This window comes from Micromys minutus, assembly GCF_963924665.1.
Source record: "Micromys minutus genome assembly, chromosome: 20".
In the NCBI taxonomy this organism is placed as follows: domain Eukaryota; kingdom Metazoa; phylum Chordata; class Mammalia; order Rodentia; family Muridae; genus Micromys; species Micromys minutus.
In genome coordinates, this window is record NC_137955.1 from 41,496,967 (window position 1) to 41,514,493 (window position 17,527).

Sequence of the window (17,527 nt, forward strand, 5' to 3'; positions counted from 1 at the left end):
CTTTCCTGACCTTCAAGTTTATCTTATCTTTCCTGTTTCTGAGTCCAAACAGGAGAGTTTTTCAGAAAAGCTTGCAGCTCAAGAACAACTCTCATGTTGGTCTCCTTTCCTGGCAACTGGAAGCACATTCTCACCCTATGTACTAAAGACAGGTGCAAATACATAACCACTGATCATGAAGCATGACCCTCCACTTTGATTAGATCTGTGACTATATGGTCTCATGCCTGTGGTCACCCACTGAAACATGGTCAACCTAATAAAGGTCACAATTTAAAAAAAAAAAACTGACTCTAATGATTTTAATAATCTGTATGTATCTCTGTTTTTTTAATAAATAAAGTAGTAAAAAAATCCTGACTCTCCTCTTGGCAGCTATCAATTTCCAATAATTTTGCAGCTAGGCATTGGATTTGGTGACCGTTTTCCATCTCTAGGTTGGGATTTGTCAGGTTTGAACTGTGAGTTCATATGTTCCCACTGCTCTGTTGTGGACAGAAACAAAGCTTAGTTATAGACATGCACCACTCTGGCTCTGACAACCATTCTTTCTTCTCTTGTGCAATGGCCCCTGAGCCTTGGGTAGAGGGCTGTGATAGAGATGTACCATTACAGCTGAGGAACCTGCTGTCTGTTTTTCTCTGCACCTTGGCCAATGAAGGGTCTCTGGATTAATACCCGTGTCTGCTGGCAAAGCAGGATTCTTTGATGATATTAAAGAGGGGCACTAATGTGGGGACTTGTGCACTGTTCTTGTGGCAAAGAAATATGAAAGAATGTCCTGGTTACTCATTAACTCCTAGAGAATTTCAACCTTTCCGTACAATATTAGCACACCCAGAACTGTTAGCTTCAGTATCCACACAAGCTGCTGTGAACAGATATACCAGTGGGTACCCAGAAAAACAAACAAACAAACGTGACACATCTCTTCATCAGGCACACTACTTCCAGTTGGCATGTAGCACTCCAGATCTTCTATATATGGGCCTGTCAGCTTCACTAAATGTCTGTGTACACAACTGATACAAGAAAGACTTATGCCAGACAAGCAGAGTGGATACAGGCTGCCACCCTCAACATATGCTCAGGGCCAACCCTATAAATTTGGACATGAAATTGGCTCATGGGCTGGAGATGATGTGCTTCAAATGTATCCCACATTTTTCTGACTCTAGGAAATCCTTTGTTACTACTTCATCACTTTGGGCAGCTTCCTTGAAACTCAGAAAAGGGATAATTGCTGGAAGGGACCAAAGGAAGGTTCTGCTCAGTAGAAGAAAAGAGCAGAAGGAACAAATAACAGCTTCCAACTTATGATATAGCAGCCAGAAAGTTCCTGTGCTAGGGGCTCAGGGGAAGGAATTTTAACTATTTGACATAGAAGAAGGAAGATGCTGACCTTCTTCCTGACATGATGAAGAATATTCTCAGTGGCCCAGCTGGACCAGCAGCTACAGGGGGATGCTGCCAGAAGAGAAGCATAGCTCACTTATAAAAAGAAGAAGGAATAGGACTATGATGTAATTCAGGTCTCAGAGCACACAACAGCCTTCCAATCCAAAGTATAACACACAAAAAGTGGAGTTGCCAGGAAACCCCTCTGAGGCTTCAGTCTCTTTTGAAGCAGATTCTTAATTATTTCGATAACATTTTCTAGGGCCCAAACAAACCCCATGAGTCAAGACTCTGAAGATATGATTCCAGCATGCTTTGAATGGTTAGACTATGATGATGACTTAGGCCTTGAAAGAAGTATCCTGGTTTCTGACAGTCACAAGTCCTACATGACCCAGGGGGACAAGAAATAGGCATACACTAACTAGCACTGGCAAAAGCTTCAACTCTCAAAAGCAAGGGAATAAGGAATGTCCATCCCAGATTGTAAACAATTCAGTTGATGGACATTCTGGGGTAGGAGACTGATTGTAGTGTCGGCGATTGTGTTGTGGCACCAGTGGCTGTAGAATGGTACCAATCTCAAAGATACTGGAATTCTAAAGCTCCATCATCGGGCGGGCAGGACCTGCATCCTACCTGTTACTCAGAGCATGCAAGTTACTTGTGCAAAGCAAGGCCAGTCACACTTCAATGAGAAGAAAGCAACCATGACATTTTGTTTTCACAGTTTCTGTTCTTTTTGTTTTTTATTAAATGAAGGATCCAAACTATTTTGTTTTCTATATACATCTACTAAACAGAAGTTAGACCTTTGTAGATCTCTAAGATTAAATGAATTCATTTAGCAATCTCTGTCCTGTCGGGTTTTAATGTATTTATAACAAGCAAATAGAGAATAAATAAATAGATATAAATACTAGAAAAAATAAAATCTAACATATAAACGTCAGATTTTAACCCACCTTTTAAAGAACAGAACATAGTTTACCAACAATAATCTGAGGTCAAATTGAGTTGTATGATAAATCTTAACTTGAAAAAACAGAATATATATACACATGTTTTTGTTTCTTTTGGGAAGAGTTCCCTTCATAATCAATAGAGAATTTAAATACTCTGAACCTGTTGGCTTGGTAGTCAAGTTACCCACACTTTGTATCAACAGAATAAAAATTATCTTTCTAATTTCATGAGTAAGATGCTGCAAGGCTCTATCTGGTACTTTGAAAAATGACTAGAAAAAAAATTTAATATTCTTCGATTAAAATACATTTAATGAATTTAAAACGGTGAGGGTAAGAATATAGTTCCTCTAGCCTTGTAAGTAGGAGGGGAGGGAGGCTGAGTCATCATAGAGTCCAAGAGTCTGTGTCTCCTCTAGTGGCCTGGTAATAACTGGCTGTTGGGAGAACAGCGCACCCAGTGTCCTGCCTGCATTTTATGAAATTAATAAAGTCAGAAATTAGAAGTATCTTCTCTTCTGTGTTTCAATCAATATGTCTGTCCTTCTTAAAGAACATGCTTGCTTCCTTCACATGAAATCAACTGAAACCCATTCATTTGCCGTTGTTTACCCAAGATAAACCTCGAACTTAGCTAAGCACGAACATGAACTCTTTCTCCTAGATGAAGTTCCGCTACTAAAATGTTCTCTTCATTTCTTCATAGCTTTTGGGGCTGCAGTTTTCATGATAATCTTTTACAATGTGGATCAGCCAGGTCATTTCTACCGAAGTCAAAAATAAGAGCACAGCCATTGGTTCCATTGGCAGTCATCAAGTACTTTTAAAGTGGTCATATTCTCTGGTAGCTTCTGGCCTAGGTGTGCAGATATGAATAAGCTTTACTTCTTTCTCAGAAAAAAAATCAACAAGCCACAGGAAGAAGGTAAAGAAACCAATTATAATAGTATATAAAACTTAGCAGTAGATGTCTGGTTTGGGCAGTATCCTGTTGCTGTCCCAACAATGGATGATCATAATTGGATATCCTTGGAACTGAACTGAGAGATCATACCCATGGAGAAATCAGGCATTTAATGGATCAGCATTACAGCTTTGTGGCCAATAAAACTACTTGGTATTGGAATATGAGTGCCACAAAGGTTTTGTAATATTAACATTATAAACTGATAAAAATCAATATGTGCTGATATCTTGGAAAACACATATTCTCAGCTATAATGCTGTTAGAAATATGCTCACAGCAATAACTACCCTGTACTTGGTTCTTGGCTTATGGTGCAAATATATTTCTCTCCTATAAGTACCCAAATACATTCTGGACATGACTGCATCTTAGATAGGAGGAAGAGGAAGAGAAACAGTGCTTGGAGGAGGAGGGATGAAGATGAGGGGAGCAGGGAGAAGGAAGGAAAGGAGGGGGAGGAGGAAGGAAGAGAAGGGCTGAGGAGGGAAAGGAGGAGGGAAGAGGAACAGAAGAAGGGGAGGAGGAGGGAAGAGAAGGGGTGAGGAGGAGGGTTAAGAAGGAGGAGTGGGAGGAGATGTGGGTGTGGGCCTAGAGTATAAAGGCAGTGTTACAGTAGAGAAAAAGCAATAACAGCCAAGGGAAGCTAAAGGTTTCCCATTGCAGTTCTAAGAAAGCATTAAAATGAAACAGCAGCTCCTCATTAGAATGACATTCATTCGAAATTATATTCAAAGGAAGAAGTCACTAGAAGCTGCAAGGACTTTATGTAAATTTCACCAAGTAACATAAGCGACTGAAGGTACTGCTTCAAGCCCAGAGGATGAGCCTCAGAAGGACTGTCGGCAAAAGGTGCCTGCAGTGAAGTGTGGCTGGTAGATTATCTAGAACAGCCTTAGCTGTATCCGTGAGCATCAGTGGTAACCAAGGAGAGCAAGCAGCCTCAAAATGAGCCCCTCCGGATTGCTTCAAGAAATCCACTCCAGCAGCGGTTCCGTGAATTTAACAGGCTTGAGTAAAGATTTCCAGAGACAGAAAATCGTCTCTAGCAAACCGCTATTGTGATAACGCTGAGAAGGAAAACATCCCTGGATCCATCACTGTACCTTCTTCCAGAGAATCTGCTTCTCTCTCTGACTCAATAACTCTATCACTTGTAGTACAAACATCAAAAATCCCTCTGTGTAGAAAAATGTATCTTCTTCAGTCCAGTTTTAAGAAGTCACATACTTAACACCATAACTAAAACAGCAAATGTTTCTCAATGCACCAGAAAATCCACCTGGGGAGGCTGCATCAGGTACACACAGCAGAACCATCTTGATTGTGCTTCTAATCGCTGACCATTCAGTTGCCTACTCCCACAGCCTGCAGTGTTTACAACCGGCTTCTCAGTAATTGTCAAATTACAAATAACTCCTTCACTATATGTAAGCAATTCCCTCTATGTGGCGCCCATTTTAAGTATGTAAGTGTCTTGGATATAAAAGAACAACTTTTGCAACTGGAGTGCTTTTTAACTGCTAATGTGATAGTCTGACTAATGTGTGGGATGTTAGGAACTTCCCGAGGAAGTGAGTATATCCTGGGGAAGCTATCTCCAGGCACAGGAAGTAAACAGGCATGTTACCCTGATTCTTAACGTCATAGTGTGCACAGCTGTAAAGGTCAAGTAGTTACAAAAGCCAATCTTTTATACAGAGATACTGACACCCTCCCTATCAGCCCTCTGTGTCTCCTCTTTCCTTGAGAAGTTGGCTCTTTAATGTTAAAACATACCGGAGGACAGAAGAAGATAGGAGACAGAAACAGGTGTTCCTGTTATCGGTCACTCCGTTGGTCAATTATAAAGGTTCCACTGAGAACCTTTTGTAAAGAGCAGATAGCTGTTGTGAGCTCACTGGATCTTATTAGGAGAAAAAGGTTCTATCTCTAAGTTTCCTTCTTCGAGCTTGATGGAGCCAGTTGCATTTCTCTATGTTGTACACACTCTGAGACAGCTCCAACATCTTCCATTCAATATTGCAGCTTCTAGGCACACAGCAAAATCCAAACCCCAGGCTCTCAGGAGGTCTCTGCCTCTCCTTTCCTATATACTGAGACCACCTGAGGAGACACACTCCTGTTCTACCGAAATTCCAACTGTTCCATCAGTGCCTCCCAGGTTGTGGTCTCGCCATAAGGTTAGATTCCTTTGAGGAAGAAATGAATTGACTCGTGTATCTGTCACAACAGAGAGTTGTTTAAGACTTGGGGAGGATGAGGGGACACTGATAATACAGGGTACATGCTCTGTCTAAATGAATAAGTCAATTCTTCAGGGATAATAAAATACATTCTAGGGAAGACTGCCCACCGCGTTACAACTGTGTGAACCATGTCTACCATTGACTTCTGCCAGCACAAGTGCAAATCAAAGGTATTTAAATTTACACCACACTCTTTAATAAATCCCCATCTAATTAAGCAGAAACTACTAAGACATCTTAAGAATGAGAAAATCCTTCCTTACAAACATGTTTAATTGTATCTAAATGAATCCAAATGTTTATGTCGGAAACACACTGCTTATTAAGTGTCCTCTTTTACAGTAGAGGGTAAGCTAAGAAGAAATAACCATAGGATGGTTTTGAAAGTGGTACTAGGACATCAAAGATTAAAAACATTCCTTCTTCAAAGACTACATAGATCTAGGATTCCAAGAGGTGACAGATGTCTCTATTAAATATTACTTTAAAACGGAAAGGAGAGGAGCAGCCAGTGAGGGGGAGCTAATTCTCCTTGGAGAGCGGTGTACCACAGACACTCCAGAGCATCCATTTTTTGAAGATAATTCCTTGATGAAATTACAGTTGGATTTTATTTCTAAGCTTACATACCAATTTCGTAGATCACAAATTGATGAGTTTCACAGAGCTTAGACTAACCCTTGAATGCAAATTGGGCATCTTCTCTTTATTAAATAGAATGCATTGACTATTACATGCTCAAATCCCCAGAGGTAAATTGTGAAGTGTTTCAGATCTACCTAAAGTTATAATTAGGCAGCGGTTTAAGCCGTAAGAGCAACTCCATCACGAGGCAGTGAACTAATTAAATTAGCAAAACACATTAAGTCTCATCAGCTAAAGCTTTGCAAAGATTTCCTTCCTATGCGGGCGTGACACTTTCAGTGATGGTAAAGTTTAAATTTAAATTTAAAGTTTAAAGGCAAAACAAATCTATAAAAGAATCAGGCATCCCCTCCTTTTTCACTGCCTTTTGCAGTTAATAGAATTTTCAAACACTGAACCCTATTTCAGAATCTCCAAAGTGCACCCTACCCCCAACCTTCATACTTGAACCGATGTCATATTTCAACTATTGATACTTTCAGGACATGAACTGTAATTATCTTCTTCTGTATCTCTATGTTTTGCTCATCTTTCTTTGTTGTATAATCGGTGTTACAGACTTCTGCTCTAATTCCACTTGCCTTCTACGCTGAGTTATGTTCAGTTTTGAATAATTTCAAAGTTTGTACTCTGAAATCAGTATCTACACCTTGAGAAAATTACCAGTTAGAGAAAGAGTTACGCTGGGGGATGGCTTGGAGGACAGAGCACTTGCTGATAAGCATCAGGACTGTAGTCTGAAACCTGTGTACAGCGTTGGGCATAGTGGTGTTTTTCAGTAACCCTAGCAACAGGGAAAGTAGACTTGTGGATCCTCCAAGCTCACTAGCCAAGAGCCTATCCCAGTCAGCAACCTTCTGATCCAGAGGAAGATATCACATCTCCCTGTCTGAGGGTAACAAGGCAGTGAATAATAGAGAAAACAGTCCTTCTCTGACCACCACCTATGAACACACAGTGGGGTAAATACATATACATATTCACATACCTGTAACACACACACACACACACACACACACACACACACACACACACAGAGTAATCCCGAGGAGTTCACTTAAAAGACAAAACATGCAAAACTATCAACATAGTTCACAGTTTTATAACATGGACAACTGAAATATTAATTCCCAATATTAGGACTGTCTAGTACAATCTGTTAAGGGTATAACAGTGTGAGATGCTCTGGCACAATCTGTTCAGGATATAATAATTGTCACTTGCAAACTTACTCTGAACAGTTTAGAATAAAAACAACTCGGGATATCAAATCTTCCAGGCCTATGGCTCAGGAAAGGGTTTCTGTGGCTACTATTTGCAATAAAAAAAAAAAAAAAAAAAAAAAAAAAAAAAAAAAAAACTATGAGTGGATAAGATAACGTCTCACATACCATTTCCAATAGTGTTTTGATAAAACTTTATAAATTAATGTCATAAATTTTCACAGACTACTATGGAAGAGTAAGGGGATCAAGGACAGAAGTGGAGACTATAAGAACAGGGGATCTCTAGGGAAGGCACTCCAAGGACAATATGCAAATTATGAAGGGACACACTGATATCAGTTGCTATATCCAATTATCACAAGTTAAAAATTAGATAAAAAGAAATCTTCATCAATTACAAAACAAACACAAATAATGAATCTTAGACTTTGGGGCTCATAGCCAGTCTTTATGACTTCTAGTTTCTAGGACTTCCAGCCACACTGATCTTCCAAGGTACCCTGTTCTTCTTTCTAAATAGCATCCATGATATTTGGTAAGACATGTATGATGACAGAGCCACTTTACATGCAGTCAGTCACGCTCATGAAAACACTGCATGCACTTGTGAGGGACTGCAGCAACGATACTGTTTGTTACTGGAAGCTGGTACAATAACCGGGCTAGTAGCATGTTCCCATCCAAGTATAAGGAATGGAGTTCAGAACCCTATCACCCTTGAAGAAGCTAGGTACAGAGTTACACCTATAACTCCATATATGTTGAAGAGAGAACACCTGGAGCTTGCTAGCCAGCCTTCCTGAATCAGTGAGCTCCAAGTTCAATGAGAGAGCCTCTGCCAAAATATAAGGTTCAAAGCAGCTGAGGAAGACATGCAGTATTGACTTCTGACCTCCACAAACATACAATTACATACATGTACACCTGCATAGAGGTACACATGTCTAATAAACACACAAACATAAAATTCACTGAATAATGAGACAAAGCCTTGAGGGCAAAAGATACTACTACCACCCTGAGTTAAAAGCATGATTGTTCCCTTCCTTGGTGAATCACATTTACTTTGTTTAAGAATGCATCCTAAAAGAAGCAGACAGAAAACAACATCAGACAGAGCAAATAAACAGAGCCCTATTCCTCAGCATATTCAAATCAACTTTATTCCACACTGGCTTAATTTGGGCACCAAAAATATAAGAAACCACTGACTATATAAATAAGTGGGTGGATTTAGGTCCACGAGAAGAGCACTACAAATTCTTTGTGAGTTGACTCATGCCCTATGCCTCAAATCAGAGATTTAAAATCTTTCTTATATATATTTTTAGTAAGGAATAGAGTTTATTCAGGTCAGAGGGGAAGTTAAGAGGGTAGTAGAGGCAGACAGAGAGAGAAGTAGAGAAGTAGAGGAGCAAAGGCCGGTTATGAGTATGTGGAGAAAGATGGAGGAAGAGAAGGAGGAGGGGATGGGCAAGAGCAAGAGAATGTAAGAATGAGTAAGAGAGAACAAGAGAGAGAGGAGAGGGCAAGCAGCCCCTTTTATAGTGTCAGGTAACTTGGGTAGAGCACACCTGGTTATTGCCAGGTAACTGAAGGGTGGAGTATACCTGGCTATTGCCAAGTTAGTGAGGGATGGGGTTTACAGAATCCCAACATTCCCCCATTTTTGTTTAATTACAAAGAAAAATTAGAGGGGATGGTGAAGCAGGAGTAGGGACATTGTAATCTCTGACTGCTTCACGCTTGCTTTGGGGCAACATTTCTAGAGAGTCTAGAAAAGTGGGAGTGGAAATGTTTTTCAAGGAGTCAATTAGAGAGGCAGTTCCACAGAGCAGAACTCTAACTCAAAGAAGAACAGTGAAGTCACTAGTTGGTTAAGTCCTCCACGGTCAGTAACTAGATTGGTTAGGGTCCTCCATCATGAGGTTACTATGTGAGTTATGGTCCTACACTGTGACGTCATTAGTTATGCTAAGGCCCTCTTGTCTTCTAGATAAGACTCTGCCCTGCGTCCAACAACCTGTCTTCAACACTTCCACACAGCTTGCGTTGGTCTTGCAGCAAGCTCATAATAGACATAAAAACAGGTGGTGGGCAGGGTAGGGTGGTAGAGGGAGACACTTCAGAAAACAACAGTATTTTTGTTGTTGTTTTTCACTATTACAGAGGGATTTTTTTTAACTTTGATTTTTGTTTTTCCCTAGTTTGCTTAATCCAACAAGGCTGCATCAAACTATTACCTGGAAATTTAGTTGTGGTATCAAAATAAAATAATTTCTTTCCCATTGTCCCAGGTATTTCTATGTAAATATCTGTTTTTTTCCAGTCTTGTAGGACAGCAGGTGGAAAAGCTGAGAAGCCTGAAACAAAGGAGAAGCAACCTGTAGCCAAGAAGGCTGGTAGTGCCTCAGCCGGTGCCTCAGCCAGTGTGGACAGAAAAGGAGACCTAAGGTGCAAAACCCTGTCCTGGTGAGAGGAACCTGCAGGTACTCCTGATGTGCTAAGCACAAGGAAATACTCAGCTGCAAAATGAACAGAAGAAAAAGTTACCAACCTCTACCACTGTCACAAAACCACGCTGTGACAACAGGAATGGTGGTGACCAGTGTAGTTACACATTGGAAAATGCCTAGGTAATACCCTAACTGAAGACAAGCCACTGAAGCCGCCAAGAGTCATGGGAATATGTGCATGAGCTGGCATACAAGTCAGGTATATGCAGCACCATTCCACTATCTGACCACCCTCACCAGACACCACACCAGTGACAGAGTGGCTTTCCTGAAACATCTGAGCAGTGGTTCCTACTTGTCACTGATCCTCCTGGCTTCAACTGAGCTCCTCTGTGTAGAACACTCCAGAAGTTTGTCATTGCCACCTCTTTGAAAGTCGCTACTCACAAGGTTACAATTCCCAAAGACCTGACTGATGTTTACTTCAAGAAGAAGCATTTGTGCAAGCCCAGGCACCAGGAAGGAAAGGTCTCCCCTATGGAGAGATGCCAGTCACAGAACAAGGCTGATCAGGACGTTGTGCACTTGCAGATTTTGCTAAAGATCAAAGCTGTTCCTCGGCTCTATGGCTATCTGTGGGCTCAGCAATCTCTGACAAACTGGATGCCCAAATTGCTAACAACCAGGTCAAGGAGCTTTCTGTGTTATAGACGAAAGGAGAAAGGAAGAAAAGTAGTGAGGGAGGGATGAATAAATGAACAGATAAATAGATAAACAAATACACAGACTGGCCAGCCCTTATGATTCCCAAATCCCAGAAGTGTGCAGGCATCCGGCCTGAGAAGCAGCATTTACAAAGCATCATCACACTGGAGCAATCCCCGAGAGGGACTGGCCATGTTTAAAGAACAGATAGCTGAACTAGTAACTTCATTTTACTCCAGAGGGAGATAAAGGCTGGTTGGTTGACAGGTCATCTTTAAAGCCACATTGTTATGCCATGTGCTCTATGAAAGTCAAAGCTCAGCTTGCTTTCTGGGAGACGTTACAACCCAAGCCAGTTCACTGATACCACTCAAGGCTGGTTGGTATGTGTCCCTCATTCAGTCTCCATATTAGATGTGACTTACCCTCTGGTCAAAGGATGTAATTTTTAGGATGGGACTCCTGAATGGATGATGGATGGGAATGACTTCAAAGACTAGAAGACAATCAACACTACTGGAAGATATTATGCTTTGACTTGCAAGATTGGCATGTAGATTATGCCGGGAAATCAAAAAATGCCCAGCTCTGTATAATTGGTCCTACCCACCCCTCAGAGTATCAAGAAACATGGGGCTTAAAGTATCACAAGGAATATAATGGGCTATCAAGAAAGCCTGCATCAGTTGTCAGGGAGAACTACATGTCTCCAGCATATACCTTAGATAAACCCAAACAAACCATCTTGAAGCAGGCATTGCACATTGGCTAGGAGCAGAAGAGCACTCACAGGCCAAGCCATAGCCCTAGAGCAGGTCTTGCTAATTCCTGCTCCCCTTCCAAAGCTTAGAAGCAGCAATTTCAAGATGCTCTTGGCGTGATTTACACGAGTTTGCAGAAGTTTCAGCTTACTCTACAGCCATCACTGCTGTCCAGTTAAAAAGCAAAGACAACCTTAATGAGTGTCCTTGTGTCTGCTTACAGTTAAACCTCCACTAGCATTTCATTTTCTGCCCAAGCTAAAGCGGATGTGAATGTCCTTCTCTTCCCTGTACATGATGTCCTCAATTTATAGCACCACACATTGTATAGTGTATAGTTCTCTAGTGAGGGGCAGAGCCTGGACCACTGGCTACATGACAGTGGTCAGACTCCACCTCACACTAATATATTCGCACAACAGCACAAACAATAACAAAACACAGGGACCAACAGGGTATCTTCATTTTCTTCCCTAACCCACCTAGGGACAACCCAGAACTACTGTAAGGTGTTCAAAATCCTACTGCTGTGGTTCTCAAGAGCTCAGGGAAATGAGTACTATACATTATTTATTTTATTTTCTAAATTATTATCATCTAGTTGTTCATCAGTCTAGACTTTTAAACTGAAAGGCAGCCTGTGCTCCCAGAAGGCGATGCTGATGAAATCAGAGGTGAAAGAAATCAGGATAGAGCCAACGAAGTTAAGATAATCGCCATAAAAAGCCAGCTAGCTCATGACTGCTCTAACACCAGCACTAGGGAATCCAATGTCATTTGGCCTCTGAGAGAAACTGTATATGAATGTGATTATGTACACACACACACACACACACACACACACACACACACACACTGTTTTCTTTTTAAATAGAAGGCTAAACATAATTCTTGACAGTGGTGGGTAAAGAATGAAAAGATCGGTTTTAAAGGAGCCCTTCTGTACTGTTGGCCGGAAGCTGACACTGGCCTTCTGTTAATCTATTAGATCATTGCCAATAAGCATCACCTGGTATTTTCCAGAAGGAAGCAACTCACATAACATCAGGTAAATCCACTTGTGGAGGTCAGGAAATGTGCCACCATAATCATTCATCCTGAGAAGCAGCCTGAGGCCCTGTCATCTGTGTAGGGAGAAAATGAGACCTACCAGACTAGCCCAGAAGCAGCTGTGCACCAGGCAGCCCTCAAATGCAAAGTAAATGCCCACACTGTACTTAAGAGTTTAATGTTGTAAACTTTCATTAGTCAAACACATGTAGAAAAAACTAGATATTCATTCTTTACCCCTTTCCTCCCCCTCTTCCAGAAAGCAAAGGGTAACACATTCTTTTTTTTACTATTTCATCTTTCCAACTAAACAACATCTCCCACATAGATTAATGTTTTTCCTACTAAGATCTGGAAAGAAACTCCACACTAATGTGGCCCATTGGTAAAAATTCGGCTTCATAAGAATGTCAACTTTTCATAGTCTTTATCACTGGTACTATTATTATAATGTCAGAAAATACAATCATAACAAAATGTACAAAGCATTATTGTAAAAACCAGTAACTCTCCCCAGGGATGTGGGAAGAGAAAAGAAAAGGAAACTTGAGGCCCTTGGGCCTTCTTTATTGTATCTTTAAACATAGAGAGCATCATTTTAAGTGCAAAAAAAATTTTCCTAGAATCTCTTTTCCCAATTCTTTCCACAAAACACAAAGGGGGAGAGGAGGATAATGAGAAAACATGAACACAGACAAAAGCGGATTATTTAAAGTTTAGCTATTTTTATAACAGATATATAGATGTGGCAAGAGTAACTGCCACACACTAGTTTGAGGTATCAGGAATCTCATAAAAGGGACCCGTAGCTGAAGAGAACCACTCTGAATAAATGGAAGCCATTTTCTTTCTGAGATCCCAGCAGTAAGTGGTTATAACCAACACAGTGAGGACTGCTCACTGCCGTCACTGAATTTCAAGAATGATCAAATGCCCCTTACTAACTTAGCTAGCGGAAAATTAACACTGGATCGCTACCTGGCCCTTTGCAGTGCTAAGTAGAACGCACCAATCCATCTGCCTTAGAAGCGACTGATGCATAAGAAATAATACAAGCGTCTAAACACAAATGAATATAATCCAGCCATCCAAGCCACCCGTACATTGGTCTGGGAATAATGATCCCTGAGAAGGGCATTCTGTGCTCCCTGACAGACAGAGAACCCAGTGGAGAAAAGCAGCAGCAATACGTGAATCCCAATACAGAAGAGCAGAACGTGAGACGGTAAAGGGTCAATATCAGCCCTTGAACAGAATTCCTGATGTCAAGAGCAGCAGAAATTAAGCCTCCAAAGTGAAACTGGAAACAAGCTTCCTTAGCACCCTGTACATCTGGGAAAACCAGGATGCACAGAATATGCAAATCAGCTGACCCTATTTAAAACACCTGCTAGCAGAAATGGCACAAAAACAGCCTTTGTTGGGTAATTAATTCAGAGAGAGCTCTTACTCAGAAATTATTGTGTTTCACACTAAAAGAAAAAAGAAAAAAATATTGGGTCAACGTTCTACTAAATACCATAGAGTAGAAAAAAAGTCTTCACTCAATCAAGCATTAGCCAAGGAAGCAATTGAATTCCAGTGTATACAACTGCAGAAGGCATCAACCATGGGTGTACAAATGGTCATTTTTAGTAATGGTGTATTATCACAGATTATTGAAACAATGAAATTATGCTTCTTTGCAGATCCCAGGCTTGCATGATTAGTCAAGTCCTACATATGTCAGGACTGTCACTGTCCTGTCAGCACAAGCCTGAATTTAAGGAACAACTCTTCTGGATGTTCTTGCAGGAACTTAACAACTTGTATCCAAAGCTCTTATATCATATTATTCTGCCATACTGGAACATGAATATATGACGTCATAGTGACTTGGCTTGAGTCAGCCTATCACGTGTTGGCAAAACAATGCCATCTGCCTTCGCGTTAAGACTCTTGAATCCCACCAAGCCAACATCAACCACAGTGCAAACAGCGAAGTCAAAGCAAACTTTGGGACATCATTACCTTCTCATTTTTAATAATCTGATAGATTATTAAATGCAGTAGACCAGGAATAAATCTCCCACATTCTCTTTGTCTTTCAAACAGCCAGCTCTGTGAAAGGCAAGAGGAGATTGGAAGAGCAGCAACGCCTACCTTCGCTGGTGGCCACATTTTTCTGGGCTTTGGTGGGCGTGTGATCTGTGCTTGAACTCACGTCGGATGAGACGCTTGAGCTGCCTTTGCCTATAGAGCAAAACAAGAGGGGGAAAGTAGCTTCTGAGTTGTGTAATTTCAGAACCAGACCACATCTTTTACTCAGTCACACACTAAGCCACTTGTTTCCAAGTAAGTGGCTATAACACAAAATGTGGAGTTTATTACAGGGTTTTAACTTATGCACTCAATATCTCCAGGGAAATATTGGACACATATTACAGCAGAACCAAAAACCTTCTTATAACATAGTCTGATTATAAACTCAGAAAAGAGTATAAGACATGGACAATCTGCTAATATAATCTTGTCTTGGCATAAACATGAATAAGTAAGTTCATGTAGGGAGCACACCCACTGCTTTCACACTACTATACACTTTGTATCCCATAGCTCTAGAAGGAAAAAACTCTCAGAATGAAAAAATTCTCAGAGGGGCAAGAGTTTGTAGGCTCTACGTGGCTGTATCACATTAAGAATACAAATCCATGGTTTGATGTCTTTTTGGGAAATAAAAACAACAACAACAAAATACAAAAAACAACAACCCTGCATATCCAGTACAGCGGTCCTCAATCCAGGAAGAATTTTCTATTCAAAAGGATGCATTCGAATGCTTAGCGTTATTTTTGGTTGTTATGATCAGGGCAAAGTTGCTACTGGTACCTGAGTGGCGGTGGCCAGAGTTGCTGCTAAATGTCTTAGAATGGACTGGATATTCCCCGAAAAGAAAGGATTTTACAGCATACATAGCAGGCCCACTTGGGTTGAGATGTCCTGGTCTCCCTGATTGTACCTAAGTCATGGCTGAGTTTCTACACCTCTCATCTTTTACATACACATTGATAAACACTCTGCAAAGGCATAATAATGACTATAAAATCAAACCACACTAGTCCACACGGGATCCCTGAGAGGTATGATGGGAGATTTCAAAGTGTTCCACGTTACCCATGTCCTTGTATCTTCTCCCTCTGTAACTTTAATTAGCACAATAGAGCAAAATGGAAGGGGTTTTGCCAATGTGACTAAAATTCATAAGTTCGTAATTATTTAATTAAGCAAAAGGAAGACTAGCTCAACTAGACCGGACAGACAGAATGAGGTAAGTACTTTGAAGGCTCTAGCAAAGAGGGGACCCCCTGTTGTTCTTGAGTTCCAAGCAGCAAATTCTAAGCTTAGCATTAGGCTTATCATTTCACACAATGGTATGAAGTTGGCCAACATCATCTGTGAAAAGAAGTTCCCAGCTATTAAAGGAGAGCTTGGATATGGCTAATACTTTGGCTCCTGCGTTGTCCCACCATGTGAAAAAGAATCAGTTAATTCATACCCAGAATCCTGATCCAACTGTGAAATAATAGCTGCACCTTCCCTGTGTCATGTTCTGTGATGTCACAGTGATTGTGCAGCAGTAGAACGCCCACTAACTGTATTAAAAACACAACTGTTCATCCCACAGGAGTTATGAACTAATGCTTACAGTAAACAGAGAAGCACCGACTTCTAATAGTATCCCCAGTGAGATATGCAGTGAATTGGATTAGTTACTTTCTACCACACTGTGGAAATCTTAAGCCCCAAGAACATAGCATTAAGAATGAAGGACTTGGGAGGCCATTGTATTATGAAAGTGCAATCTTCATAAATAAGGACTGTGCTCTCATCGAAGAGGTCTCAGTCCTCATCTGCTATATGAGGGTACAACCAAACAGCAGTATATGAACCAGGGAACAGGTCTTTAGCAAGAACCAACTGTACAGGCACCCCAATGCTAAACTATCAGCTTTCAAAATATAAGGAGTAGGTTTCTACTAGGTATAAACCACCTGGTCTTGGGTATTTCATCATAGTAGTCCATATAGACTAAGCCAAATTTAGCTGAGATAGTCTAAACCCACAACATAGAAAAGCACAAAGTCTTATATGTGAGGAGCTTCAGGATTCTGTCACCTATGTAGGAAGTCATAGAAAATGGGTAATATCCCATGAGCTAGGAAGACAAACATAGTTTCCTCTTGCCATTATCCCTAGCTCACAGTTGGTGCTCCAAAACAAGTTTGCTACTTAGATTGCATTTCACCAATGTCTCCCTGTACATTAAGTGAGACAGTAAGTGACTATTTGTTTGGGTCTAACTAACTTTTGTACTGGAGCCTCTAGAGGCTTTGCTTGGTGATCATGAACATTCACTCTTCCTACCTCCCTTCTACGCTGGAAGTTCAGTGTCTACATCACATAGGGGAGGTGCTTACCCTAGAAATTTCTGCTGGCTCAAAGTGTTAACGACTCTGAGTCCATTAGATTCTTCTTCAAAGCCAAATGATATAAAAACTCCTTTTAGCAGGGCAAAAATTATATTCTGTACCACTTAATTCATGGGCTTAAATTATTTTAATAATGTTATTACTTGGTTATATGTAAATTATGGAAAATTTATGGTAAATATGTAAAATACAGAAAATTTAAAAGAAACTCCATAGGTTCTACCTCTGATTAAACAAGGAAAGCTAAACAAAATAATAAATTAAGCACAAAATAACAAAAATACATAGCATTTGAGTATAATAGCATTAATTAAACTAGAGAGATGATAGTGTGTTTTTTGCTGGAATTAACTTGCATTTCTTAGCATAAAAATACTAAACACTGGCTCCTAAAGCCTATGTATGCTCGTTTTGAGAATTTCTCTGCTACCCTGGGGTGTTTGAGAATTAACTCCACCTGCCCATGACTCCTTGCAATGAACACAGGGATTTTTGGTTTTGGGAGACAGTGCCTTACCATGAAGTTCTGACTGATCTGGAACTTTCTATGGATATCAAACTAGCTGTGAACTCACAGAGCTGCCTCTTCCTCCCATGTGCTGAGGTTACAAATGTGTGTCACCACAACAGGCAGGGAGT

The 17,527-nt window shown here is 40.6% G+C and overlaps 1 protein-coding gene across 1 annotated transcript in view; it reads right to left on the bottom strand.

The window, feature by feature from the left end:
- The window catches only part of FBXL7 (F-box and leucine rich repeat protein 7), a 331,283-nt gene that overhangs the window by 216,825 nt on the left and 96,931 nt on the right, over positions 1-17,527 (bottom strand). Inside the window, exon 2 of the mRNA XM_080933616.1 lies at positions 14,562-14,651. Coding sequence (XP_080789742.1) covers positions 14,562-14,651 — 90 coding nt within the window. The remainder of the gene's footprint in view (positions 1-14,561; positions 14,652-17,527) is intronic.